Genomic DNA, 27,452 nt, shown 5'->3' with positions numbered 1-27,452 from the left:
CGAGATCCTAGGCAGGGACTCGGGGTAGCCACAGCTGCATTCTGTTCATAACAGGCTAGCTCAATGGCAGCTAGTGTAAGTGTTTCCATGAGATGGGAATCACGCCCCAGCTCAAAGTGTAGCCATACCCTTTTTTCTCTGTGCCTCAGTTCCCCATCTGTATAATGGGGACAATAGCACTTCCCCACCACACAGCGGTATTGGGAGGACAAATACATGAAAGATTGTGAGGTGCTCAAGTACTACAGTGATGGGGCCATATAAGGACCTTCAATAGATAGGTAAATGCAGCTGTGGGTGTAGACCAGGCCTCAGCCTCTCAATCCCTCTCTCCCTTACTGTGCTTTGTATATGTCAGATTTACTCCCGAGCCATAAGTTTTTGCTTCTTCAGCTTCTTTTGAGAGATCTTTTTCTTCTGAGCAACTTCCTCTTCTGGCTTTGGAACAATCTGCTCCTTCTCAGTGAGGATCATCTCAATATGACAGGGGGAGCTCATGTAGGGGTTGATACGACCATGAGCTCTGTAGGTACGCCTGCGCATTTGGGGGCCTTGTTGACCTGGATGTGCTCAATTACCAGAGAATCCACATCAAGACCCTTTTTGAGCATGTGCATGTGCTCTTCCCCGGTGCGGGCGGCCCCTGAGTTAAGCTCTGAAAATGGTCCGCTACTCACTTGATCCAGAGAACCCCACCAAATCATGCAAGTCAAGGGGTTCTAACTTTTGAGTCCACTTCAAGAACACTCGTGAGACAGCTCAAGCTATCAAGGGCATGCATATCCGGAAAGCCACTAAATACTTAAAGGATGTGACCCTAAAAAAGCAGTGTGTTCCCTTCCGTCGTTACAATGGTGGAGTTGGCAAATGCGCTCAGGCCAAGCAGTGGGGCTGGACACAGGGGTGTTGGCCTAAAAAGAGTGCAGAGTTCCTACTGCACATGCTCAAAAATGCTGAGAGTAATGCTGAACTCAAGGGTCTTGATGTGGATTCTCTGGTAATTGAGCACATCCAGGTCAACAAGGCCCCCAAAATGCGCAGTTGTGCTTTGTATAGTGTATGGAGAGGCAGACCCCCAAGAGAACACTAAGACGGTAACAGTAATTAAAATATCCTCACAGCAACCTTCCATCTTCCCTGAATTTATACTCACTCCCTCACCAGCCCGAGCCCAGGCATTAAAAAGCGCTATGAAAGCTTGAGTATGTTTAGAAACCATTAGCTGCTGAAACTGTAATGCATGAAGGGCTGTAATTTACTGTGTGTCCTGCTAGTTTCGGACGTCAGAAAGGCCCCTCAAGTGGATGCCAGCTGTGCATCTACTGCAATGCCATCTGGTATCCTCTACAGCAATATAAATTATGAGCCACCAGAAAGGATGCAACAGGCATTCCTATCTGACTGTATGGTCCCTTCTCAATGTGCATTGTAGATACAGCAAATCCTCCACTCATTCCAGCCTGATGTTATCAGATCATCTCATCACATGCTTAGCTTACTGTCAGCTTGGGACAGATGAACAGCTCCTCAATTATCTGAGACAGTGTTCAAGCCATGGAATAGGGTTCCTAGATTCCTGTTCTCCCTAGTGCAGCCAGATAGTGCCATTTTGCACTGGCCAGTGTCCTGCAGTCATCTCTGCTGTGCCCAGTAGATGTTACTATGAATGGTACCCCTGAATCTGCAGCCTCGCCTTGTTGATATTATACACTCACTCCTACTACTCTCTTTTATTCCTCAGGGTTACCCTCCTGTTAGCTTCTCCAGGCCATTTTTAGCAGAATGGAAAGTTTGAGTGAGCTTCAGAACCCACTGCTGGCCAAGAGCAGCAAGCATCTTCACGGTAGCTACTCCTACCATCAGCATCACCCTAGTCATTGCTGCCAGGGGAAACTTTACATCTTTCAAAACACTGGCAGTGCCAGGACTCACCAGCTGCTGGATGCCAGTTCTCTGCAGCTGGCCGTTGAAGCATTGTATGGTCCCAACTTCATCCTGGTGAAGGATGAGACAAGTCTCAAGGCCAAGGACAACAAAGGGGAGAGCTGCGAGACGACCTTCATGGAAAACAAAGAGGCCCCCTCTGAGGCTGCAGATGGGCGAGAAAAACAAGGGCCATGCCAGATGGAGAGTGACATCAGAATCCAAACAGTGTCCTATGAGGTGGAGGAGGAGGAATTCCAGGAGTATGAGGTGAGCTACTTCTAGGAGAAACAGCAACAAGCTGCTCCCCGGTGAATATGTCCGACTGTCCTTGGGGGTAGATGGTGCACAAATGGTACTGAAGGTGTTAAATTTCTACCATCCCCTTCTGTGTCTGAACTCGGCATCACCACAGAGTGTTCCAGCTGCTTCTGTTGGTGTCCAACGGGGTTATTTTTGGTGGGATACTTTGCAAATTTAATCTGACTCTGAAATCAAAGTGGAGCTGAGATTAAAGCATCCAGGAGGACTTAATCAATTATTATAATGTGATCTCATTTCATTTGCATATTGCAGTCCCATTGGTTGAAATAAAAGAACAAGGAGTACTTGTGGCACCTTAGAGACTAACAAGTTTATTTGGGCATAAGTTTTCGTGGGCTATTTCCCCATGCTAATTTTTCCCCTACTGTTACTCACACCTTCTTGTCAACTGTTTGAAATGGGCCACCCTGATTATCACTACAAAAGTTTTTTTTTTTTCTCCTCCTTAAGCCCACCTTAACTGATTAGTCTCGTTAGAGTTGGTATGACAACACCCATATTTTCATGTTCTCTGTGTTTATATATCTTCCCACTGTATGCTTCTGATGAAGTGGGTTTTAGCCCACGAAAGCTTATGCTTGTTAGTCTCTAAGGTGCCACAAGTACTCCTCTTTCTTTTTGCTGATACAGACTAACACGGCTACCACTCTGAAACCTGTCACCCTTGGTTGAAATGTTATCCTAGTATTGTGAGTTTCTCTTACACTGTAAAAAGCTCATTTGTCCTTTCCCACCCACCCCTCTCCTCTCCAGCGCTGGCTTATTACAGAGCCAATGTTACTATTTCTGTCAGCTAGATAGCTGCACAACAGCAGCACTGTACTGAAGGTGTTGTTATATTTTTAGGGTTGGAAAGTAATCTGGGGCACCGTGAATTGGCCAGAAATTCAGCCAAGAGAATGAGCCATCTCAGGGGGTGGGTCCTTTGAAATAGCCCTTTTTTAACGCAATGGCTAAGTATAGATGAATAATGATGTCACACTTTGTGTGGCAGCCACATGTGGCGTACATGCTGCTCTGTCACAAGGCACTTGAGTATCTTGATTGGCTGCTCAGAGGGGACCTCATTTACCCATGGGGTGAGGAAGCTGTCATTCTATCCCTCTCCATCCCCCTCCCCTATAGCAATCTTGTCTTGTCACCATCCTCCCAGTCCCCTCTTGACACCCTCTGTGCCACACCCAATCTCCTGCCTCCCACACATTCTCCCTACATGCTCCCCCTAGTTTCCTGTTGTTGATCCATGCCATGCTCCATATTTTCCCTCCCAGTCCTTTGATAGTCTCTTATCATTCAATTCTCCCACTCTGCTACCCACATTCCTCTGCATACTCAATCTCTCTCATGCTCTCTGTATTACCCTGCACCTCCTCAATCACCTTCCTGGCACTCCTTAGCCTCTGACTCTGCCCCCACGTTTCCCTCAGTCTCCCTCCTGTACCCTACATTCCCTAGAACTCCCTCAGTTTCCCTTCCTGCTCCTCATCTTTCCCAGTAATCTCCTATGCCTCCATGCACCCTCCAGCTTCCTGTCTCTTCTCTCTCTCTCTGTACCCAACATTTCCCCGTCTCTTCACAATTTCTGGTCCAGTTTCCTAACCCCAGAGCCGAGGAGGTGGCCAACTTTCCTGGTATCAGCCTGACTTCAGCTCAGTTGAGAACAATGGGAGATGGTGGCCATCTTCATTGGGAGCAACCTCACTTTCCAATGCAAGGCAGTGGTGGCCATCTTGACTATGGCTGTGGCATTACAGAAAATAATGGGAAATGGTGGCCATTCTGAATAAGGGCAGGTGAGAGGGTATATAGACCCCACACAGACCAATAAGGGGTTAATAAGAGCCTATAGACTTAATCAGCCCCACCCTGCTATACCCGTTGTAGGTGTCAAGAATAGAGGGAGGAATTAAAAGGACGAAAGTCCAGCACAGTAGTGGCTGACCAGGAGAGGGGATAGACCTCTTGTGCTAGCTCCTTGAAAGAAGGGCTGGCTGGGGCTGGGGCCTGTCCAGAGAGTGCCTGAAGGAAGGCCTGGCTGAGTCCAGGGAATATTCAGAGATTGTCAGAGGCCAAAGCCTCCCTGGGGGCAGAAGGGCCTGGTGTGGGACTCTAATGTTCACTTCGTTGCCTGTGACTAATGCATCTTTTCCTTTAGGACCTGGGAGATGGAGTTTGTTGTCCTGTCTGGTCTTGCCTAAGGTCTTAAGGTCAGAGTACGACCAGGGTAGCCAGTGGGCTTTGTCTCCCACGCCCCAGCCCTCAAGGGGACAGACACTTGGAGTAAACCTGGGTTGATTGGACCCTACCAGAGCCCATGTAGTAATTTGTCATAAAATCTGAAGCAACTCAGTCATAGTTTGATACCAACTTCTGGATAGTTCCACAAGTTTGATACTAACCATCATGAGACGCTTAAAATATAAATATATCATGAGTCTTGCAATAAAATATTGACTGGCGAATCTGTGCTATGGCTATTTATATTGATGTGTCCTGTGTTCACTCAGGATTTTCCATGAAGTATAGAAGTCAAGAACAATACACAAGATTAACAAAGGCAGGACTCTATTGGAGTGGATTCCATTAGCCCTGCTATTGTTGGCATCTGCTGTTTATCTCCAAATCCATTTCTTTGGACCATGGCGATATGCCTCTTCCAGACTGAAACAGGCACTTGCCCATTTCCATGGGTTTACACCACTAAAACGTGCCCCCTCCAAACTGAACGTGGGCCAAAGGGTGCCCAAGACAGGGAGAAAAGTACTAGACACTCTGAGTGGCACACACATTGAAAAGAGGAACAGGGGTCCTCATGAGATTAGGGTAGGGTCAAATTCAAGCCCTTTCCCTTACTCTCAAACCCCGTCTGGCAGGGGACTGGTCCACTTAGTCCTAATGAGAATGAGGCACTTCTCCAAAGCCAGCACACAGCCCATTATGCCAAAGCTCAAGATGTTTAGGTATAAGAATAATTTCCAGGGAAATCCCAAATCTCCACCAAGTTTGCTGAAGACTCAACCTGGGAAGGAAATCAGAATCCATTTCAATCCCCAAATTTTCTCATTACATTTCTTTCTCCTCAAAGCAGCTTGAGAGGATGCGGTGTTTTAGAAACTCACTCTCTGAAGGTTTGGGTCAGAAGAGTTAGAGAATATATGAAAGGGATGGGAAAGAAAAGGAGGTGAGACTGAAATACAGAGAGTGATGGGGGTGGGAAGCGCTGCATAGATACAAAGTGATAAGTGCCCTAGAAATACCATCGGTGGGCAGACTGACAGGGGCAGTTCTGATTCAGGGAAAGCCCTTAGTAATAGGACACAGAACATTTTGTGTCAAGAGCTCCGAGTTGCCAGAGGTTGGTAGTGACCAAAAGTTTTTTCCACCAGCGGCTGTGTGGTGGTCTGCAGGCCATGAGATCCTGCATCTCAGCCCCGTTCCCATCACACTTGCCCCCACACAGCAGGTCTGGACGGGCCATAGTGACTGCACCCCTTTTTTATCCCTGTGGCAGATCCCTCCAGTGCTGGCCAGCATCAGACTGGTGGGAGGAGGGGAGGACGCCCCTGTGTCAGTGTTTGCAGTCTCCCACCTCCCCCGCGCCCGGTTTTGACAGGCTGGCCTCATGACATGTTTCAGGGTCATGTAAGTGTCAGACATGCCAGCCTGTCCCACTGAGGGGTGAATGGGGTGCGCTTGCACCGCTCTTCCCAGGCTTGCTCTGCCTGGGCACTCTCCAGGCCTGACGGCTCTGCGCTGCTCAGCAGCACTGAACTCATTTGTTTTCCAGAGTGACTCCTCGAGTGACAGCGAGAGTGAGGATCATTTCCTGATGCTCCCCCCACGAGACCACCTGGGCCTGGCCATTTTTTCAATGCTCTGCTGCTTCTGGCCCCTGGGAATCGCTGCCTTCTACTTCTCCCATAGGGTGAGGAATCTATTTGCTGATGTCTCCTTTTCTGTGCTGCACATGCTGGGTTAGGTAATGGCTCTAATGCAGGGACCCTGCAAGCCAGAAGAACCCCTTGAGTCAGGGGCCTGGCACCATTCCAGTCAGTGAGACACACATCTCTGTCACTCCATTGGTCCTGTTTCCAACCCTCACTGACCCAGCTCTGTGTGCTGGGGCACAGCAAGTCATGCTCCAGGGCGTGTAGTGCTCTGGGCACCCTTCATCCACGCCCCACAGCAGAATTACATGGTTCCACTGCAGCCAGGGCTCTCCATGATCATGTGGGGGAACTAGAGGACTTGCCCTTCAGTGCAGAGACTAGATACTATGGACCAGAGTCCCACCCTTTGTGCCATTCTGGTGGTGCAAAGGGACCCGAAACTGACCATAACTTGCCAAATGAGAATTTCTCCAGCATGGGTGAGTCTTTGGCTGGGGTGGAGCTGCTATAGTCAGTTCCTACATTGCCCTGCTCCAATTTCTGTGCTTCAACAATCCCCGGAGGGTGGATGGTCTCCTGGGTGACTTTTACCATCTGGTGTAGCTTGGAGCTGCCCTCAGGCTACTCCAAACTGTTCCAGATCCAGCAATGGACCTGCTTGAGAATCCAGCTGCCTTGGAGACTGGGCAGAGCAGAGGCTCTGGCCTCTGTTTCTTATTACAGGGGTCCCTCCATTCATTATGTCTGTAGTAATGGCCTCTGATGTTGTCAAATAAAGCCAATTCCCCCTCTATAAAATAGGGATCATAACACCTCCCTTTGCCAACCTGCTGGTTAAACCTTGAGTCAATATTACTCTCCTGCTTAAAGCTGGGGAAGGATTGACAGCTCTCCCGATTAAAACATGAGTCCATTGTAATTTTCCCAGATCACACAAGGGGCTTGATTCTCCTCACACTTGTGTGTAAGTCAAGTGTAACTCGGCTGTGTAAAGCCTGGCACAAATAAGGAGAGAATCTGGGCCTTGGCCTGTGTTAGCTCATACTGGCTGCTGCTCTAGTCAGGGCATGGGCCAGATTCTGTTCTCAGTTACACAGATGTAGATCCAGAATAATTCACTCGGAGTTGCGCCAGATTTATACTGGATGATACCAAGATCAACGTTTTTCTCAGTCTTAAGAATGGAGACAGTAGAAATAATAATAAAAGATAAGTTATAATGCACCTAGCTGAGAATAATATGAAAGGAACAACCTAGCACAGCATCTGTGAGGCAAAATGGGGTCTTTAATCTGCTGGAGTTCTTTGAAGAGGAGCTCTTGTTGTTTGTTTATCTAATGTAATTGCTGTACATGGTGCTTGGTTATTACTCGCATTGTTTGTTAGTTCTTCAGGGCAGGGACTGTCTCTGTGTTTGTTTAACAACTGAGAACACGCACAGTGTTTAAAGGAAGTTAAAAGCGCCCATCCTGAAGAACTTGCAGTCTAACATCTCTCTCCACCACTGTATCACTCCAGTTTTATGCCCAGTGGGTTTCCATTGAAATCAATGACGTTATGCCAGTGTAAAACTAGAACAATGCAGTGGGGAATCAGCTTGTAGGTTTTAACTAAGAATGAACAAGTAGTGGATAAAAGATGACAGATGGGTCTATTTAGACCTTCAAAGGCTTTTGATAAAGTCCCAAACAATAGGCTACAAAGGAAAGGTGGTAACCCTGGGCAAGGTGGGTACAGTTCTGTTATAGGTTATTATACACTGGTTAGAAGGTAAAAAGTTAAAGGACAAGGCTAAATAATTGTCAATCCTCAACCAAGAAGGAGATTAATAATGGGTTCCCCTAGGGAACAGTTCTCAGACTAGTTATGTTAGATATTTTATTAATGATTTAGATGTTGGGGTTGAATAAAGAGGCGTCAACGTTTGCTGATGACACAAAATCATTTAGGTGAGGAGGGCTGAGAGGAACTCTTGAAGAATGTAACACAACCAGGAAACTGGGTAACATGATGGCAGATGAGTTGGTACAGACAAGTGCAAGCTGATGCCCACTGCAAGGAGCACTTCAATCTTGTTGGCCACTGAATTAGCCGCTCAGGAAGCAGTGCGGTGTGTCACTGTAAGCAACCCTGAATCTGTGCAGTGGTGGCCCAGAGAGCAAATGAGATGCCTGGATATTGAAAGGGGAATAGAGAGGAATGTAACAATGCCATAGCATAGAGTGGTGTGCGTCCTCACCTTGAATCCTGCATTCAGTACAGGGCACTTCATCTTAAAGATGAGGTGCAATAGGAGAAACAGGAAAAGGTAACAGCAATTAAAAAATGACTAGGAATACAGGTACTGACAGATCCATGGTCCAGGCTGTCTGCTGCCTTTTCCCTGCTTGTCCCCAGAACCAGATGCCAAGGTATAAATTCCCATAACAATCAATTATGGAATAATCTGCCTCTGGGCGAATATTCTTCTTCACTCTTATCAGTCAATGATTGGTTTATCCTAGCTAATGTATCTACACTATTCTTGTTGTTCATATACATGTTGACTCCACTATGTCCTAATATCATGTGGCAGTGAGTTCCACAGGTTATTTATGCATTGTGGGAAAAACTGTATTTCCTTTTATCACTTTTAAATGTGTTGCCTTTTAATTTCAGTAAATGTCCCTGTGCTCTGGGATTATGAGACAGTGTAAAGGGCAGTGCACCATTTACACCCTTTATCCTATTCACTATATTGTGAATATTTTCGTTTTATGGAAATGATCAGAGGCCTGGAAAGACCCCTTTAACCTCTACCACATGAAAGTATTTCTAGGCCTCTGATCATTTTCATTGCTCCCCTTCAAACTCTTTCTATAACTGCCATATCCTTTTTGAAATGATGTGGCCAGAACTGAACACCAGAGGAGGGTGACCCACCAATATATGCAATGACGTTATACTGTTTCAGTATTCTTCTTTATCCCTTTTTAAATACAATGTAACCAGAAATAATTTACATATTCCTGATTAGCCAACATACTGAAGACTATTAGTACAATATAGCTAGTATCTCTGCATGTACAATCCTTCTGGCATGACATCATGAAATTCCATTGCACTTACATTTCAAGACCACAAGTGCACGAAGTGACATATTCAAAAGTCCAAACACAACCAGTTCAAAGACTGATCCATCTACAAATGTATGGATATCTGTAGCTACTCACCAAGAAATACACCTCTACCCTGTTATAACGCAAATTCAGATATAACGTGGTAAAGCAGCACTCCGGGGGGGCGGGGCTGCAAGTTCGATATAACGTGGTTTCACCTATAACGCAGTAAGATTTTTTGGCTCCCGAGGACAGTGTTATATCGGGGTAGAGGTGTACTGTGCTGGGAAGAGCTGGTGCAATTATCCCTGTACCATGAGAGTGGAGTTTAAGAATATCAGATGCACACATGTACTTCAAACTTCTTAACCCCTCAAACCTACCTTTTAAAGGAAAGCCGTGTCAAAGTAAAGTTGCACAGAAGGGAAGGGGAGGATAAAGGTTGGGAGTCAGTGCTGTTCCCTGGAGTAAGTGAACAGTCATTCCTCTTCCCCAGAGGGGTTAGATGGTGTTAATAGTCACTTACACATTGTCTTCTCTTTCCAGACCAGTAAGGCTGTCTCCAAGGGGGACTTCCACATGGCAAGTTCGGCCTCCCGGCGGGCCCTCTTCCTTGCTGCGCTCTCCATCACCATCGGCACAGGGGTCTATGTTGGTGTGATTGTAGCACTGATTGCTTATCTATCCAAAAGTGGCCATGTATAGCAGAGACCTTCACACCAAAGCTCAGCACTCTGCACCCAAAGGCCAATGCTAGGGGGATTCACGCTTTTGTATGGAGTATAGGACATAACGCAACGCTTGCAAGGGCCGCTGAGCAGCTCCATGAGTGGAGGGATCCAGGCTTGGATGCGCTGTACAGGGTCTTTCCCTTTTACATGAACAATAGACTCCATTCTCCTTTACACCTTGGACAACTGGCTAACAATGTCCTGCTAGTAAAGAACTCAGCACAGGCTGAAAGTCCTGGATTCTGAGGCTGGGAGGAGCATGTTTCGCTTAAGGAAGAATGTGGAAGAGAGATTTTTAGTTCATCTGCAGGGCCTGGTGCAGCCACTTATAGTATTAAAAACAACATGTTCATGTTCTAGTCCTGCACTGTGAATCCCACCACCTAGTGTATCAGCCCTGGTCTGATTTTGAGGCACATGGGGAAGAGAGGGCAGTGGCTCACAGGCTGATTGAGAGAGAGAGTGGTCAAGGCTCCTGTTGTGGGGAAAACACTTCAGTTTTAGTGCCATAGGCTGGCAACTGTCGCTTTAATTGCCACAAACTAGGAGGACACAGTGCAGCCCTAAATAAAGAGAGAGCTCTGGGACTCAATCTGTAAAACCTCAGCTAACAGCTCTGACACCAGGCTTTATTTACCCTAGTCTCATTTACCAATCCATGGCTCATTCCTTGGTGATTCAGACCTAGCTCTGGACTCATAAATCCATTCTAAACAAAACAACGAAAGGTCATTTGGGTTGGTAATTGTGTCTCATCATTTCATGTGTAGAAGCTGGTTGGGAAAAACCACACAAGTCTTGTGTATTATCGTCGTTACAGTAGCACCTAGTGGCCCAACTGTTGTGCTAGGTTCTGTAAAGACACATGGTAAGAGCTCAGGCTCCAAAGAACATACAGTCTCAGGAGCCAAAACTGACAAAGGCTGTGTGTGAAACGGAGGCACTGAGAGCTGACATGATTTACCCGAGGTCACTGATGTCAGGGCCATAGAACCCTAGGCTAGGTACCTCACTGCTAAAGCTAAAGGTGAGCAATGAAACACTCCAGGTACTGCCAGTTAGGGCAACACCCAGAAGAAAATATCCTGTTCTGCCCCCAATGCGTCTACTTCCAGGTAAATAACAACCCCCTCAGCCGGAACTGGCCTGATCCCATTAATGCTGGTCACAGACAAATAAGGAGGTCAACAAAAAAAACCTCTTAACTCAGCTTTGTGTATAACCTCCAGCCAAAAATACTGTTTGTTACTGGACAAAAGCCAGAGAAGGAGAAAATATATGTTCCAGGGTTGGAGACTGAATGACAAGCGATGGAGCCAAAACCCCAGGTGGAGGGTGGGAAGAAGTGTCTGTGCAAGGCTTTGTGCTGGACAGGACTCACATTGGAAATGCCAATACCACTTAGCCCTGCTTACAGCCTATTGCTTATGTGTATAGTGCCAATAACATGCTAGGTGCTTCACAGACGGATGTGGAGGCAAGGTCTTTGCCCCAAAGAGCTTACTGTAAAGAGACACTTTCTGCTTCAACCTGAGCTCCACTCTGTGCCTCAGACGCCACATCTTAAACCCTCCTCACCTTGGCCAGTCCGCCCTGCACTTCTTCCCTTGCCTTCCCACGCCTTACCCTGATGGGGCGTAGGCAGGCTCCCAACTCACCCCTCCTCCCTGGGGTTTCCATGCACACTATAGCATATTCTGTAAGAAACTCAGCATGTTCCTTGATCCGTGTATTGTTCATATGTACATTTAATTCTAAAGCAGCATGTTAATATCTGAGATTTCTATTGTACTTGAGCCATAAAAGAAGGAAACACACAAGAGACAAGACCTGTTCAGAAGCTTCTCTGAAGGTCCCATTATGTTTTATAACATGAAAGAGTTAATAAAAGAGCGGGAAACGGGAATGTATCCTCGATGAGTTGGATGTGGACAGAATGGGGGCACACTGTGCAAATGGCACAAAGCTATTTAGATCAGGAAAACCCCAGGATGCTTGTAAGGGAGGCTGGAGGATGTAATCCAGCCAGTGGCTGGGCAACACAATGGGAGATTACAGTTAACTTAGATCACTGCAGAGAAATACACTTTGAGGAAAAGAACCTAAACTTAGAGCCTCTGAATTCATAGTAGCTTCTTAGGGGAAAGATTTAGGAGTCTCCATGGAGTTCAGGTTGCCCAGTGCACAGTAGATGTTTAAAAAGTAAAGATGCTCAAAAGAGAGAGAAAAAATATAATGATTTTGAATAACAGTGAACTCCTCTGTGGAGTTACTAACAGGTCCCTTGGAGAGGCTGGAAACAGTCAGAGAAGCCAACAACAATGATTCAAGGCCTGGCAGGACTTGAATAAAAGAGATGAAAGTTAGAGCAGTGCCAAGGTTTTTGTTTCCTTTTTTACCATTCGGTAAAAGCTTACCAGTTTGACCGATTCATAACTCAGGGAGTGGGGTCACTTGAATCATAGTGAAAGAAAGTAAATGGGAAACAAAGAGAGGGAAATGGGCATCTAGTTAGCCTGGGGGAGTCAGTGCCCCATGGGGTCACCATGCCGGAAATCATGGCTGGATTTCAAAAGAGAATTTGATGGCCAATAATCACTTCTGAAGCTGTGCAAACTAAAAGAAGTGTAATGAAATCTCAGCCCATCAACTAGCCCCCAAGGAGGTAATACAGACTCCCCCTCCTAGCCATAGCAAGGCACAAGTGAACAGCAGCATGGGTGGGAGGGTCCCATCAGCTACTGTCCACTAGATAGAAGCAATAGTCTAAGGGTCTGATGTGTTACATTATTTGTACTGCAGTGGTGCCTAGAGGCATCACCAGAGATTGGGACCTTACATTGTGTACCAGCATATAGTACAAGACAGTTCCTGGCCCAAAGAGCTTACTGTCTAAATAGACAGGCCCAGGGACCACACTGCCATGCGTCCCTTACAGCAGGAGCTAAAATACTGGGCACAGGATTGACCAGTGGCCTGATCCAGGACATCAGGAGCCAGGATCCCAGGGACTACATGGTATTGCAAATTAAATGTGGTTGCAGCACAGAGGGCCAGTGTCTGGATGAAAATCTGGGGAAGTGTCTGCTGATCAGAGGGTGAGGACAAGAAGGTAGAATTTGATGCAGTAGAAAATGGGGAGCCAATAGAGAGATTCAACGTGTGTGTGGGGGGCAGGCACGCCAATGACCACGTTAGGAGTCCAGGGTCCCATCCGCCCTGTGAGCTGGAGCTGCCTGAGCCAGAGTAGGGCAGAGCTAAGGAGAGAGCAGACACCTGAGCTGAGCTGGAGGCAGAGCAGCAGTAGCCAGAACCAGAGGGCCCAGAGAAGCAGCCCAGAAGGCAGAGCTGAGCTGGAGGCAGAGTGGAGCTGCAGCTAGAGCAGCCCAGAGTCGGGAGCTGGAGCCACGCCGACTGTGAGCCAGAGCTGAGCTGCAGTGGAGAGCTGCAGGCCCAGCACTGGGGAGCAGATGCTCGCTGTGCCATGAGTAACACGCGAGCCAAGTGTGGTGAGCAGCTGGGGAGAGTGAGGGAAGGGGGGCGCTCAAGGTCAGGCAGGCCTCTGGATAAAGGGAGTTGGAGTGAGGACTTAGATCCGCTCACTAGCAATTTCACCAGGTTAGTGCATAAGCCAGGAAAGTTCCCCACAATAATAGGACCATCCCCCCACTTACACTAGGAAACCAGCTATACTCCAGGTGGCTGGCCACTGGGATTGGCTAATTCCCAGGTCTCTGGGAAGGGTAATGTGGTGGGAAGACGGGACAGTCTGTGGCCAATGGGAGGGGCGCTGGGCCAGGGTCCTGCAGCCTCCCCCATGATAGGAGCCCTCTGCCACCCTGGCCTACCTTACCACCATGCCTCCACTCCCCTGCTGGGCTGCCACTCACACACCTCACTCTGACACTGCATGGGGCGGGCAGCAGCAGAGCCAGGCTCAGAGAGCAGCTGGCTGGACCCTGCAATGGCTCCCCAGGGAGGTGGAGTTCTCTGTCCACTAGGGACCCTCTTCTATATCTCCTGTGGGGGGGGGGCGGGGTGACCAGCCACTGAGGAGGTGTGGAAGGGAGAAGGTCTCAGCCCAAGTAGGTCTGCCCTGAGTACCTCGGTGCAGAATGTGGAGAACAAGAGCCAATGTTTTCTCAGCCCCTTGAGGTGCCTTCCAGCCCTGCATCTTCTAGGATTTTATGAGAGTCCCAATGAAAAATCATTTCTGTTTGCTAAAAAAAAAAAATCACTGGTTCTCAGCTTCCTGAGTCCCTTGGGTGCATTTTAGGTGCATTTATGAGTCAACAGTGTGATGCTGTTGTAAAAAAAGCAAACGTGATTCTGGGATGCATTAACAGGTGTGTTGTAAGCAAGACACGAGAAGTCATTCTTCTGCTCTACTCTGCGCTGTTTAGGCCTCACCTGGAATATTGTGTCCATTTCTGGGCACTGCATTTCAAGAAAGATGTGGAGAAATTGGAGAGGGTACAGAGAAGAGCAACAAGAATCACTAAATGTCTAGAGAACATGACCTATGAAGGAAGGCTGAAAGAATTGGGTTTGTTTAGTTTGGAAAAGAGAAGACTGAGAGGGGACATGATAGCAGTTTTCAGGTATCTAAAAGGAGGAGGGAGAAAACTTGTTTACCTTAGCCTCTAAAGATCGAACAAGAAGCAATGGGCTTAAGCTGCAGCAAGGGAGGTTTAGGTTGGACATTAGGAAAAAGTTCCTAACTGTCAGGGTGGTTAAACACTGGAATAGATTGCCTAGGGAGGTTGTGGAATCGCCATCTCTGGAGATATTTAAGAGTAGGTTAGATAAATGTCTATCAGGGATGGTCTAGACAGTATTTGGTCCTGCCATGAGGGCAGGGGACTGGATTCGATGACCTCTCGAGGTCCCTTCCAGCCCTAGAATCTATGAATCTATGAATTTTAAAAATGCTACTCAATGTTTGTCCTCAGGAGCCTATGGATTAGCCTGTGGGGCCTGACTGGAATAGTCTGGTTTTCCACACCCTCCACTCCCCTGAGCTGTGAGCGATATGTCAGCCCTGCTATCAAGAGCCCCTGCTCCACACCTCCCTGCACTCAGAAATTGCTCTTCAGGCTCCTGCTTGTTCAGGGAGCATCTCCTCACATGCTCAGTCTCACTAAGCTTCCTCTGGCTTAGCCCTTCAGCTCCCTACAGATTGGCTGGCTCCAAGTTCCTTCTGCTCGTCAGCTGTACTTGGTGGCACCTCCTGGGGTGATGCACTGGGACACCTCAGCCTGCGCCCTGCATTGCCGGTCATGGGGATGAGTGTCAAACACAGAACTTAGCTTACCATCCGTTGAACTAGAAATTAGACCGGGCTGGGCTCCACCAGAACTGCGAGGGCCCAAACTCACTTGCACAGGCTCTTTAATGACTAGCGCTCACTGGGGAATATGTGACACCCTGTGTAACAGAACATAGTCAATTGAAACTCAGCTCTTTGGCTTTTTAATTTAAGCTATAAGGAGAAGAACTTGATCTGAAAGGGGCCGACAAAATTAGAAAGTGTTTTCTGCTCATAAGCGGGGTCTCTGGTGATACCATAAGGGGTGGGTGGTGCAAGAGCATCCCCTGGGGGGTTGTTACAGAAAGGAGAATATTAGTTAGAAGTAGCCTAAAGGGAAACTTGGGGAAATTGAAATCCAGAGAATCAGCATGGCGGCTGCCTCAGAATAACTTCTTATAGACTCCACAGTCTGCTGCATGCCCGGGAGCAAAGGGAAGGGACACACAAAACCAAGAAATCAACAGGCTGCTTAAAAAGCAGCTCCAGGAGTTTGTACAAACTACAAAATCCTTCAAAATTATATTTCTGCTTGAGGCTCTAAAAGAAAAGGATCGTCACTGGCCAACCCTGCCTTCATCCCCTCTGCTCCTTCCTCGACTCCCCTCACTGCCCATCCCCTCCACCTCTGCTCCCTGCCTAGCCATAAGGAGCTCTTTGCCCCACCTCCAATGAGGACTGAGAAGGGGGCTGGTGGTGGCCTGCTCTGGGCCCAGGTTCAGAGGGGAACAGCAAGTCTTTCTCTTCCCATCCCACCTACACTGTTAGGAGGAGAATCAACTCTCTCTTTCTTCCTCCCCCCGCCTCCGTTAGTCACTGTAGGCTTTTATTTTATTTTTAAAGTGAATTTTGTAATGTGGTTTATACCACCGTGGGTTTGGCTCTGGCAGCTACAGTTTCAAACTTAACAGAGTGGAAGTCACCTCTGCTACTTGCTTCAGATTTAGAGTTTCTAGGAACACATAAAGACCAAGGGTAGTGACCACACAGACATTCACAAGTTCAAGGTCTAGACTGTTTTACAAGTTTTATTAAAGTTACAATTAAAGTTATGATTACCCAAGCATATAGAAATTCTATACAGACCTATGTGAAAGTTACAAATATAGTTATACTCACATCCTTAACAATAGTGTTAGGGTCTGATGGGTCTCTCATGGATTGGTCATCTGCAGAGAAATAGTTCCTGCTGGAGTTTCCCATAGTGAGCTCAATTCCCCCACCCCTCCTTTTTATAATCTAATTCTGACTGTACCTCATTAGCATTTATACACATAGTGCACTCTGTGGTTAGAGCATATGTTAGAAAAATGTGACTACCGGGCATCTTGTAAGCAAAAATTTACTTTTACTGTTAATTTTTTGCAATATCACCCATTAGTACATCTTTTCCTGTAATCCTATAATTCTTTGGTCACTTACTTATGTCAGCATTGCTTATCTACCAGGCCTAAAATAGCTAAGCTAAAATCTTGCAGGCCTCAGCCTACAGACCTTGTGTTTCAGCCCTACTTACTTAGTTACCTAATACATAATTATCTCTTCTAACTACTAATCAATCTTATACGTCTGTAATCCTACAATTTAACTCTATTTAACATACAATGATTATATGTGACATAACATGTTAGTTAATCATAACCACACAATAAATGAACAATAAATTAAAATCATTGGCTACATCACAACCCCTCTCTGACCCAGACCGAGTGTTACTACAGCACTTTGACCAAGTAAACCCTCTCTTCAATGATGCTTATGCATTCTAGTCCTCCCTGTGCTTCATGCTGCAGGAAATCCCACTTCTGTGGAGTAACCCTGATCCCAGGGCAGCTCCTGACAACAGCCTGGTTCTGCAAAGCAAGATGTTGCTGCGTACACTGGTCAGTGAGTGGGGATTTCCTGCAGCATGAAGCACATATCATCTTTCTCTTACTGGCTGGGTTTTTCCATTTAGGATCCCAGTTTCTCAACAGTTGCCTACACTGCGCCAACTCATAGGTCTGCTCATATTCAGGAGAGAAATCCCACTTTTGACACCACAGCTGATCTCCTGACACCCCTTTGCTAAGACAGCTCACGCTCTCTTGGACAAGAGCCCCATTGGCCTTTCACCATGCATGGACAATCAGCACCACCAGGAAACTGAAGACTACATCCTTACAGAGTGGACGCATCAGTTTGGAAAGAGAGTCAAACACACACAGCCTCTGTCTGCACTGCCCTGCAGTTCAGACTTTGGGGGTGTGAATTGCAGGGATGTAATCCTGTCCGACGAGGACTATGTTACCGTGCATTAGGAACCTTTTAGCTCGTGCCCACAGCATCCACGCAGGGGAGTTACAGCGCAGCACTTTGGTATGCTCCGCTAGTCACACCTCCATAGTCCAAAAGACAAGCCCTAAGTAAATTCAGGAGCCCATTGCTGCACCTTCCTCTTTGTCCACTTGAGTGTAGATCCTAGACCAGGCTCAGCAGGCTATTCGCTGACTCATCCAGAGTTGCCACAACTATGCCCCAGCTTGGCCTGATTTCCCCCCCCCCCCCATGCTGTGACTGTGGGGGCAATATTGCAGACAGTAACTTGTGGTGGAAGAGTGCCCAACCTTCCATCTGGAGGGCGTTTTCCACCACCTAGTCTCCCTGGGTACAGAGACCGTCCTCTGGTTACGAAGCTGGACGTTGAGCTCTGACATCTACACATGAGAGAGAACAGTAGCAGGGGAACTCACACCATTCACACCTCTGTAAACAACAAGCCAATGGAAACAGGCCAGGTTTAACCCAAACAAAGTAAAGCCCATTAAAAATGTAGGCAAGAGATAAACTAAGGCCTGGTCTACACTACGACTTTAATTCGGATTTAGCTGCGTTAATCCGAATTAACCCTTCACCCGTCCACACTACAGAGCCAGTTAATTCGAATTAAAGGGCACTTAAAATCGATTTCTGTACTCCACCTCGACGAGCGGAGTAGCGCCTAAATCGATTTTGTTAATTCGAATTAGGGTTAGTGTGGCTGCACACCACCGAATTACTGTGTTTAAATTAATGGGGTAGTGTGGCCGCACACCACCGAATTAATGTGGTTAAAAACCGAATTAAGGTGCTTAGTGTGGCCGCGCACAATCGAATTTATACAACCTGTTTCCCAAATTCGAATTATCTAAATTCGGATTAATCCCGTAGTGTAGACATACCCTAAGACTAACAGAAAGCGAGAGAACATGAGGGTTAAAATTAAGAAACACTAAAAGGGGCAGTTAGGAGTCTTTGAAGCCTTTTACAAAATCTTAGATCCCTTTTCCCCTCCCCTCTTTGTTGGTAAGTCATTGAGTTAGACTAGAAGTTCTTTGGGGGCAGGGATCTATCAGACAGATCACATGTCTGAAGCACTTGTGGTTGCTAGCTCATATTAATAAGCTATCTACATTAGCAGCCCAAGGATGTAACCCCCCAGGATCACACACACTGCGCAGTCTGGCAGGGAAGAAGCCTAAGAAGAGAGCTAGGATGATGAAAGGGACGTGGGTATCTAACCTAGACAGATGTACCTTACCTGACACTGCTGTCACTACATCCATGAGGTTGGGAGTAAAAAGCGATCCCTGGCTTTTGCCAGCTGTTAGGCAGAAATAGGACCAGCTGCCTGTTCTCTCCTCAGGAAGTTCAGACCTGCCAGGTGGGCAGTTATAAAATGTGCATAGATTTAAGAGGACAATTCTCCTTGTTGGGCCTGAAAGTCTCCCTGGGGCTCAGACCTTCCATCGGCTCCTTGCTCCCATAACCTGGGGCCCATCAATCTGGTGCTTCTTGTTGCTAGCTGCGTTGAAGTTTCTTTTGTTTGTCCTTTTTGCTCAAAGTGAAAAATGTGCCGTCTCCCCACTTGTATTTTCCTTCATCTCACTTTGTAATTTCAAGTCAAACTCATCCTGGCAGGTTTTAATCTTAGGAAGTGCTTCCCTCCTGAGACGGGCCTGGCTGATGGAGCGCTCTTTTATCAGAGCCGGGCTACGCTTTGTACCCTGCTGCCTATTAGGATGCAGTGAAACAGAACATTATAAAAGGAAAATGCACTGGTTTGTCCAACACAAATCTAAGTTACTGACCCATCTGAGCCAAGTCTGTCAGCACATGCTTCCTTTTTTCCTTTCTTCATGCTCCTTTCCCCCTTGGCGAATGATTTGAGATGGAGAGAAGCAGAAGCTGCCTCTGGATGCTGGGCTTTGTAGTAGTTACAAAGGGTGCAGGGGCTGGTTCTGCGCTTGATCTATTTCAGTTCTCTTTCCCGTTCTCTGAAGCGCATCGGGAGGAGGCAGCAGGGAGCACAAGGAGAGGGGCTGGTGCAGGATATTCAGGACAGAATAAGCTGGCTTCTACCAAATGAATGTTTATGAATGGGATTCCTGGAAACTGAAGATCTCTATCCCCAAACCAGGGACATTGGGGGCAGCAGCAGTGTGTCCTTCCCTGTCCACACCATGCTGGCTCATGTGCCTCCGCTCTGTCCTGCAGAGACCTCTTCTAGAGCTGGGAGCAGGAGTGCAGACTCCAGAGGTCCATTCATCCTTTGTCCTCTCAGCTGAAAGCCACCAAAGGGGCAAGTCGATGACAACTATGAAGCCATCTGCCCACTAGACCCTCTCACCCATTACCCATAACCACTGAACAGTGGCCAAGTGATTAGGAGTTTGAATCACTACAGACCTGGGCCATATTCAGAGTGGTGACCTATCAGGTTCTGTACCAAGGGGAATCCATGTGGTCTAGTGATCAATGCAGGGGACTGGGAGGCAGGAGCTGGGTTTTATTCCCAGCACGGACAGTGACTTACTGTGCAGTCTAGGGCAAGTCAGTTACCAACAATCAAAAGTTCAGACATGGTGATTGATTTTGGGTGCCCAGCGTGAGACACCTGGGGCCTGATTTTTTACAGGCACTGAGCACCAGCAGCTCCCGTTGGCTTCAGTTGGATTGTGGGGGCTCAACACCTCTGAAAACCCCGTCTCAAGGTGTCTGAAGTTGGGCACTCAAAATCAGTGGCTGTTTTTCACAATGTTGGTCTTACCCACTCCATCTCTCAGGGTTGTCATGGACAATAATGGGAACACGAACACTGCCCCAGGCGTGTAAAGTGCTTGGAGAAAGTGTTATCTAAAAGCAAGGTATTCATCATTCCCAGCCCCCTAAATCATCCAGGCCCCTGATGGATGGGAAATTGTCATCTAAAAGTGAAAAACTCTGTCTATTAGTCCCTGCATCACCTGTGGCTGGATTGGCACCGCTGCCCTAGAGCTGAAAGACGCTAGCTCACCCTTCCCTGAGTCACTCCAGCCCCTCAGCAAACATGCTGTCCTCATTTCAGAAAGCGTGACTCAGAAATAGAACAGGAACGATGCTTTCTCCTCCCTTGATGGCACAATCAATATTTTCCTTTCACAGCAATCCAGAGAGGAACTGTCTAATTATCTGAGGCAGAGTGAATTTTCTATTCCTGTAGCAAAAAAAGGATCTCAGAAATATACTCACCTGCCCCCTTCCATTCCGGTTCCTCCCCCCCTCACCCACTGCCTGCAGCTGGGAGAGACTGTGAAGGCTCCGCCTGTGGCAGTGCCATCTCTCTAGGGGCTGGAGGAAAGGGATTTACTCACAGAGAAGCCAATTAAGGGCCATCATTCAGGCATCAGCTGCTGTAAAATCAGGATACTCATTATTGCTCCTCTCCCTTGTGACACCTGCCATGATCTCCCCGTATAAAGATCTCCAGCAGCAGCATGCACCAGAGCACAACGGTTAGGGCTGCCCAAACAGACATGAGCTCAGCCAGCTCCATTGGGCAAGGCAGAAAGAGGCCATGTAGCAACACCTCCCACAGGAGAGTCCCACCAGCCTCTCACCATGCGAGTAATAGGCTGCACCTGTATCCAGTGGGTGATGCAAGCAGGCAGAGAAGAGCTGTCCAGCTAGCTCAGGCAGCAGCAGGAGGAACCCCAGGGCACCAGTGTCTACCCCTCAGAGACCACATAGGGCAGGAGCTGCCCCTTCCAGCGGTGGAAGCCAGCCCCGAGCAGCTAAGAGTGAACCTGCAACCAGCAAGGCAGCTGCTCCCATGCCCCTTGGCTTTAGAAAATGTCTGCTGCCTGGAGGAGTTGAGGAGCTAAGCAGGGAGGAGCGGTGGTGAGCCCTGGGAGCACTGCCAGGAACTGCCCTGCCCCAGGACAAATGGGCCAGCTGTGATGCTTGCGGATCAGGTCTACAGATGCCAACTCTGGTGACGCTACTGCAACTCAAGATATTTAGTGTCTGTCATAACACCCCAGCTCCAGGAATCAGAGATGTGCGAGGAAATCTCAGCTTTCCTTTGAGACGTAGATTTCTAGCACTTGCGGTTGTTGAGAAGAGCTTGGAAATGTGACCTGAGGGCACTCGAAAGGCTCTGAACCCGGACAGTGAATAAACAGACCCCAAGACGTATCATTGTTCAAAAATCTCATGGTCTAGGGGGGCTTGACTAACAGTTTCTGAACACAGTGCTGGGTCCGTGTTACCCCTACCTCGCAGAGCTGCAGCAAGTCCCATCGGGGCTTCTGCCAACTTAGAGAAAAGAAGGTAAAGCCCTAAAAGAGACAGAAGCATCAGTGTCACTCCGGGCACTTAAAGAGAGTGGGCGAAGGCTGTTGGGGATTGCTGGGGGCTGTCTACTCCCACAGAGCCAGCTGCATGGAGAAGCTTTGCCTCCAGCTCGAGACTCCTTAGCCTTGATTAAATGGTTTGGCTGTTCCTGTCTCCTCTTTCTGGGACCAGCGTCTATTTCGTAGCCCCCTCCTCAGCTCTGCACAGCGTGCTCAGGACATCCCCGTTTGCTGCAGAGACCTCTCTGGAGCAGAGCGGGCCTGTGGCGGGAACACTGAACCTGCAGTTATTTCCTGCAGCCCCATGGAGAAGTAAAGACTGGGGCTGCTTGCTATGTTGTGGAACTACTTTCCCTTTAGAACCCACACCTGAGCCAGCGTGGAGCCCGCGGGGAACACGGAGAGCAAAAGCACATTCAGCTTCATCTCCCTTCTCCTCGCCCCTGCCCTCCCTGCCGAGGACTGTTGCAGAGGCTGGGCCGAGGACGGGGAAGTGGTGAGGGCTGAACGCTAATCTAAGCTGATGTCTGTCACAGACTGCGCCGCAGTGGAGAATTAGTGTACAAGGAGGTGCCCGTTGCCCCACACTCCATGGGACACTCCTGCCAAAAGGAATCAGGCTGGAGAAGATACTCGAGGCATAATTCAGTTTTATTTATTTGCTGTGTGTCGGAAATAATAAAAGGAAGGGAAATTGCACAGAAAGGAGGAATCTTAATGCTCCAGCCCATGAATAGCAGCCCCACTAAAAGGCACAACGACCTCTGAATCCTGCTCTCCATCCCCCCATTCACATCCTAAACAGCCTGGAGCCTTAGCTCCCTGCATAAATAACAGCAAACTGAACTCCAACCCTAATGAGAAGAGCAGATACATACACCAGCACCTGCTAGAGAGTATCTCCTGATTTTTCCCCACCAACATATGTACCTTTATTGTTTTCCTTTACTCCTGCATGTATAACAATTTTGGTCACACTTTATATGGCAATTCCATTTGTAAATAGTTAATAAAGGGTTAATCAGTGGTTAATAAATTGTTATAGAGTCACACGGGTCAATACGTTGCTAGACCCTACTATAGCTGATGTGTTTAGAATCCGCTCTTACATATACGGTGACATGCTTAAAAACCCTATTAATCATTTATTAACTCTTTACAAGCCATTTATAAAAGGCACCTTAAAATCAAGGGTGACCATTCTATCTTCAGCGACCCCTCAGTCTCACTCCTGAGAGCCGTTAGCAGATTCAATAACACAGCTGAAGTGAGTTAACCTAGGGTATATCTACCTTGCAATTAGACTGGGGCTGGCCTGTGCCAGCTGACTGGGGCTTGGGCTAAGGGGCTGTTTAATTTCAGTGTAGACATTCAGGCTGGGGCTGCAGTCTGAACTCTGGGACCCTCCCTCCTTGCAGGTTCCTAGAGTCTAGGCTCCAGCCAGAGCCCCTAAGTCTACACTGCAATTCAACAGGTCCACAGTCTGAGCCCTGCAAACCTGAGTCAGCTGGCATGGGACAGCCGGTGGTTTTTCATTGCAGGTTAGACATACCCCTAGAGCACCCAGGAGAGAGGTTTGGGGTGCAGGAGGGTGCTCTGGGCTGGGATTGAGGGGGTTGGAGAGCAGTGGGGGGATCAGGACTGCAGGCAGGGGTCAAGGGTGCAGGCTGTGGGCGGCGCTTACCTCAGGCAGCTCCTGGAAGCAGCAGCATGTCCCCCCTCTGGCTCCTACGTGGTGGCACAGTCAGGCGGCTCTGCACGCTGCCCCGTCCGCAGGCACTGCCCCTGCAGCTCTCATTGGCTGTGGTTCCTGGCCACTGGGAGCTGTGGAGCTGGCGCGTGGGGCGGAGGCAGCATGCAGAACCCCCTGGCTGCCCTTACATATAGGAGCCGGAGGTGGTACATGCTGCTGCTTCCAGGAGCCATGTGGAGCCATGGTAGGAAGGGAGCCTGCCTTAGCCCTGCTGTGCTGACAACCAGACTTTTAACGGTCTGGTCAGTACTGAAAACCGGACACCTGGCAACCCTGGTGCCTTGTTGAGCCCTGAGGTGAAGCTGTGACCTGGAGTCTTGGTTTGCTACTGTTTTCCGCTGTCAGTGACTGGGTAGGCATGAACTACTTCGCAGGCAGCACATGAACACTCTTGGTCATTTGGGATTCCTAAAGAAACAGAGATTTGATGCCCTCATTGGTTTTATTTAGCTGTCTCCTGTTCCTACTGAAGAACTGTGTCTCAGAGAGGGAGGTGTTTGCAATGGGGAGTATACGCCCACTGGCTCTGAAAAAGTTCGCTGGAGAGCTCAATTAGGACACTTGGCTGCACCCGGAGAGTGGACCAGGCCCAATGGAAGATAAGTCCTAGCTGGGTGCTTACTATATAGAGAGGAAGCCTAGAGCAGAAGGAAGGCAGCATGATAGAGAGAAAGAACACTGAAGCTTTTTCCTGGGCAGGTGAGAGACATTCAGGGCCAGGATGGACTTTAGGGCATTGGAGGGAAGAGGAAGCCTAGGGAAAGAGGTGGCCTTGGGATTCTCCCCTGCCTAGAGAACTCTGGCAAGAGGCAGGGAGAGACATGGAGCAGGTGCTGTGGTGCAGAAAGCTCTGGCCTTGTTAAAAGGGCAGGATCTGGACCTCCAAGGAGAAAACCCTGGGAGGCTTTCAAGTGAGGAACAGGGCACAGGGGAAATCTAAGAGGGATGAAAATTCAAGTCTGAGGAGGGCAGAGTAGTTTGTTTGTATTTTCATTTGGGATTTGTTGGGTGACTGCAGGGGAAGCCCTGACCCCCAGCCCTGAAAGAAGTGTGAACCAAGAGAGGCCTCAGAGCCTGAGAAAAATACAGGTACCCAGTGGGCTCAGGAAGGAGCTATGGAAAAGGCCTGTGGACAGGCTGAGGTAGGAAGAAGCCCAGGAAGGTAGTGGGAGTAGGTTTGAATAGACAGACCTTGCCTGCTTGTTACAGGGTCCTTGTGATATGTCCTTCTAGTATGTTGAGTTCAGCCACTTGTGTGCTGAGACCATTGCCTCTCATGCTGATGAATATTGTCTCGTGTTTTTTTTTTAATTATTATTCCCGTTGGCCTCTCTGTATCCATCTGTTGTCTCGTCTTATACTTAGCTTCAGCGGCGGCTCCAGGCACCAGTGCTCCAAGCGCGTGCCTGGGGCGGCAAGCTGCAGGGGGCGCCCTGCCAGTCCCAGCCTGCCTGCCATGCTTGGGGCTGCAAAAAAGCTAGAGCCGCCCCTGCTTAGCTTGTGAACTCCAACCTTCCCTCCATCATGCCCATTGCTCTGACCACCCCCACCCTCTCTGCTGCTCCAACCCCTCACCCCCCACCTTCACCCCCCTCTCCTTGTCACTCCATGACCCTGGTAAACTTGGAGGGGCTGTGAGTGTGTGCATGCACCAGCTGGTTGCAAGAAGGGGTAGGAGAATGGAGATGCAAAGGCCCTCCCCCCATCTGGGCCTGGTGTGTGCAGAAGGCGCTTTACACATCCATCTGTAGCCTAGCAGGCTCAGAGAGGTGTGAAGTGGCCCATTCATCTCAATGAGTTGTTTTCAGCTGAACTAGAGCTCTCCGTGGAGATTAACACAGTCTGAAACAACAGTTCTGAGAGGGGCAAACTGCTCCATTCATCACAGGCTTTGTCTACACTACACAGTTTTTAGCGACACGGCCCTGTCGCTAAAAGTTGGGCAGTGTAAATGCTGTTTGTTGGCACTTTTGCGTACAAAATACTTCCACCCCCTACGAGCGGGGTTTGGGTTGTCTTGCTCTTGCCGACAACGAGCGGTTTACACTGCTACTTGCCACGGCAAAACTTTTGTCTTTCCGGGGGAGGGGGAAGCTTTTTTAAGCACCTGTGACCGTTCAATTGGCAGTGTAGACAAGCCCTCTGTGCGTGTTTTTATTTCCCGCCCCCCCTTGTGGTTTCAGCAGTAGTGGGCCTGAGCCATGCACAGAATATGCCTGTTCTCAGCTGCTCACCACAGTCTCTACATTGTGTGCTTGGTGCCTGCTCCGAGCATGCCTGTTCTCAGTTCTCAACTATGATCTCAGCGCTGTGCACTGTGCCATGAATTAACCATGCCCATTCCTAGCTCCTTACTGCGGCATCGGCATTGTATGCCTGTGCCATGCACTGAACACGCTCATTCCCAGCTCCTCAGCTTGGCTGGTCACAGCAAGGTGAGGGGCATGTTTTGAAGGCGGGACAAAAATGGAGCATATGGATGTGCATAGGTTTGTGGGGCACAGCTGAAGCCTCCCTACTTCTTCACTGCACAGCTCTGACCCCCTCCTTTCCTTCCCACTCTTCTGCACTGCTCTGACCTCCCCTTTCCTCCTAGAAGCAGCAGCAGCATTGCGGGGAAGTGTGAGCATGGAGACCTTTCCCTCTGCTAGAAGGAGGGGAGTTCTGGACTCCACCCCTGACCAGGGGATAGTGGAGGGAAGGGGAGCCCCTGAGTCCTCACCCTTGGCCTGATGGAGCAACTGTTTTTTCAAAATCAGTGGTTGAGTGACCCCAACACTAATACAAGATGTTGTCCAGGGCTGTGCTGGCCCCTAACAAGCTGTGCCAGAGCACAGATTTAAGGGGTGAAGGTTGGCATAGGGGCAGAGTCTCCCGCCCACCCTGTATTGGCCCAACTCACCTACCCCTGCGCTGTTCCAACACCCCCTCACATTTCCCTCCTCACTGCTCTGACCCTTCATATTCCTTAGGTCTGCACCAAAAACGTTATAAGAATCTGCAAATGTTACAAGAAGCTTTTGTTGGGGGGGGGGGGACTTAATATTAGGAACCCCTTGATCAAATAACTCAGGGACTTGCTTGCCTTTGATCACACTCAGTTCTATTATTCAAGAAATTCAGGAATTACATGACCTTAACTGCTCACTAGAGTCTTTCATTTCCCTCTATTTAATGCTAATTTCTTTGACAATACATCTAAAGTGAAATCAGAGTCTGAATGTGAATTTTAGAGCACTTTAAAATATTGTTCTTAAACTAGACATTTGGTCTTAGGGTAAAACTTTCAAAAGGAGCCCCTGAAGAATGCAGGGAACATGCCCAAAGTGCATTCTCTGAAAACTGCCAAGGGTAGGGCTTAGACTGTCAAGTCTGGTCTACACTACAGAGTTAGGTTGACGCAAGGCAGCTTATCGCCACCTAACTCTGGACATGTCTACACTTAAATTTCGCTCCCGCCAACGTAACTGCTCCACCTCCATGAGCAGCGTAGAGTCAAGGTCAATGTAGATAGGTCGAAGCGGTGTCAGTATGGACACTGCGTTGCTTATGTAGAATATTACTGGCTGGGATGATTTAGTTGGGAATTGGTCCTGCTTTGAGCAGGGGGGTTGGACTAGATGACCTCCTGTGGTCCCTTCCAACCCTGATATTCTATGATTCAGGAGCCATCCCATAATGCCCCATAAAATCAGTGGTATCCATACAAGTGCTCCTGGTGAGGATGCAAAATGTAGACGCGCCCAAGTGATGTAATTACTGCAGCGGCTGTATGCCCATGTAAGTTAGGTCA

At 48.4% G+C, this 27,452-nt stretch overlaps 1 protein-coding gene and 1 pseudogene across 1 annotated transcript; both read left to right on the top strand.

Moving 5' to 3' along the window:
• The first annotated feature begins 617 nt into the window (after window positions 1-617).
• Window positions 618-1,090, top strand: LOC115271201 (annotated as a pseudogene).
• Window positions 1,091-1,782: 692 nt separating this feature from the next.
• SYNDIG1L (synapse differentiation inducing 1 like) lies at window positions 1,783-10,018 on the top strand. Its single transcript, XM_024192713.1, has 3 exons — window positions 1,783-2,193; window positions 6,035-6,172; window positions 9,782-10,018. The coding sequence occupies exons 1-3, from the start codon at window positions 1,783-1,785 to the stop codon at window positions 9,938-9,940; spliced, it is 708 nt and encodes a 235-aa protein (XP_024048481.1). The 3' UTR covers window positions 9,941-10,018.
• The last annotated feature ends 17,434 nt before the right edge of the window (window positions 10,019-27,452 follow it).

The sequence above is a fragment of the Terrapene carolina genome, unplaced genomic scaffold (genome assembly GCF_002925995.2).
Source record: "Terrapene carolina triunguis isolate 2854851 unplaced genomic scaffold, T_m_triunguis-2.0 Scaffold96, whole genome shotgun sequence".
NCBI lineage: Eukaryota > Metazoa > Chordata > Testudines > Emydidae > Terrapene > Terrapene triunguis.
The sequence above is the reverse complement of the archived record's forward strand: the minus strand, read 5'-3'. Positions and strand labels throughout refer to the sequence as shown.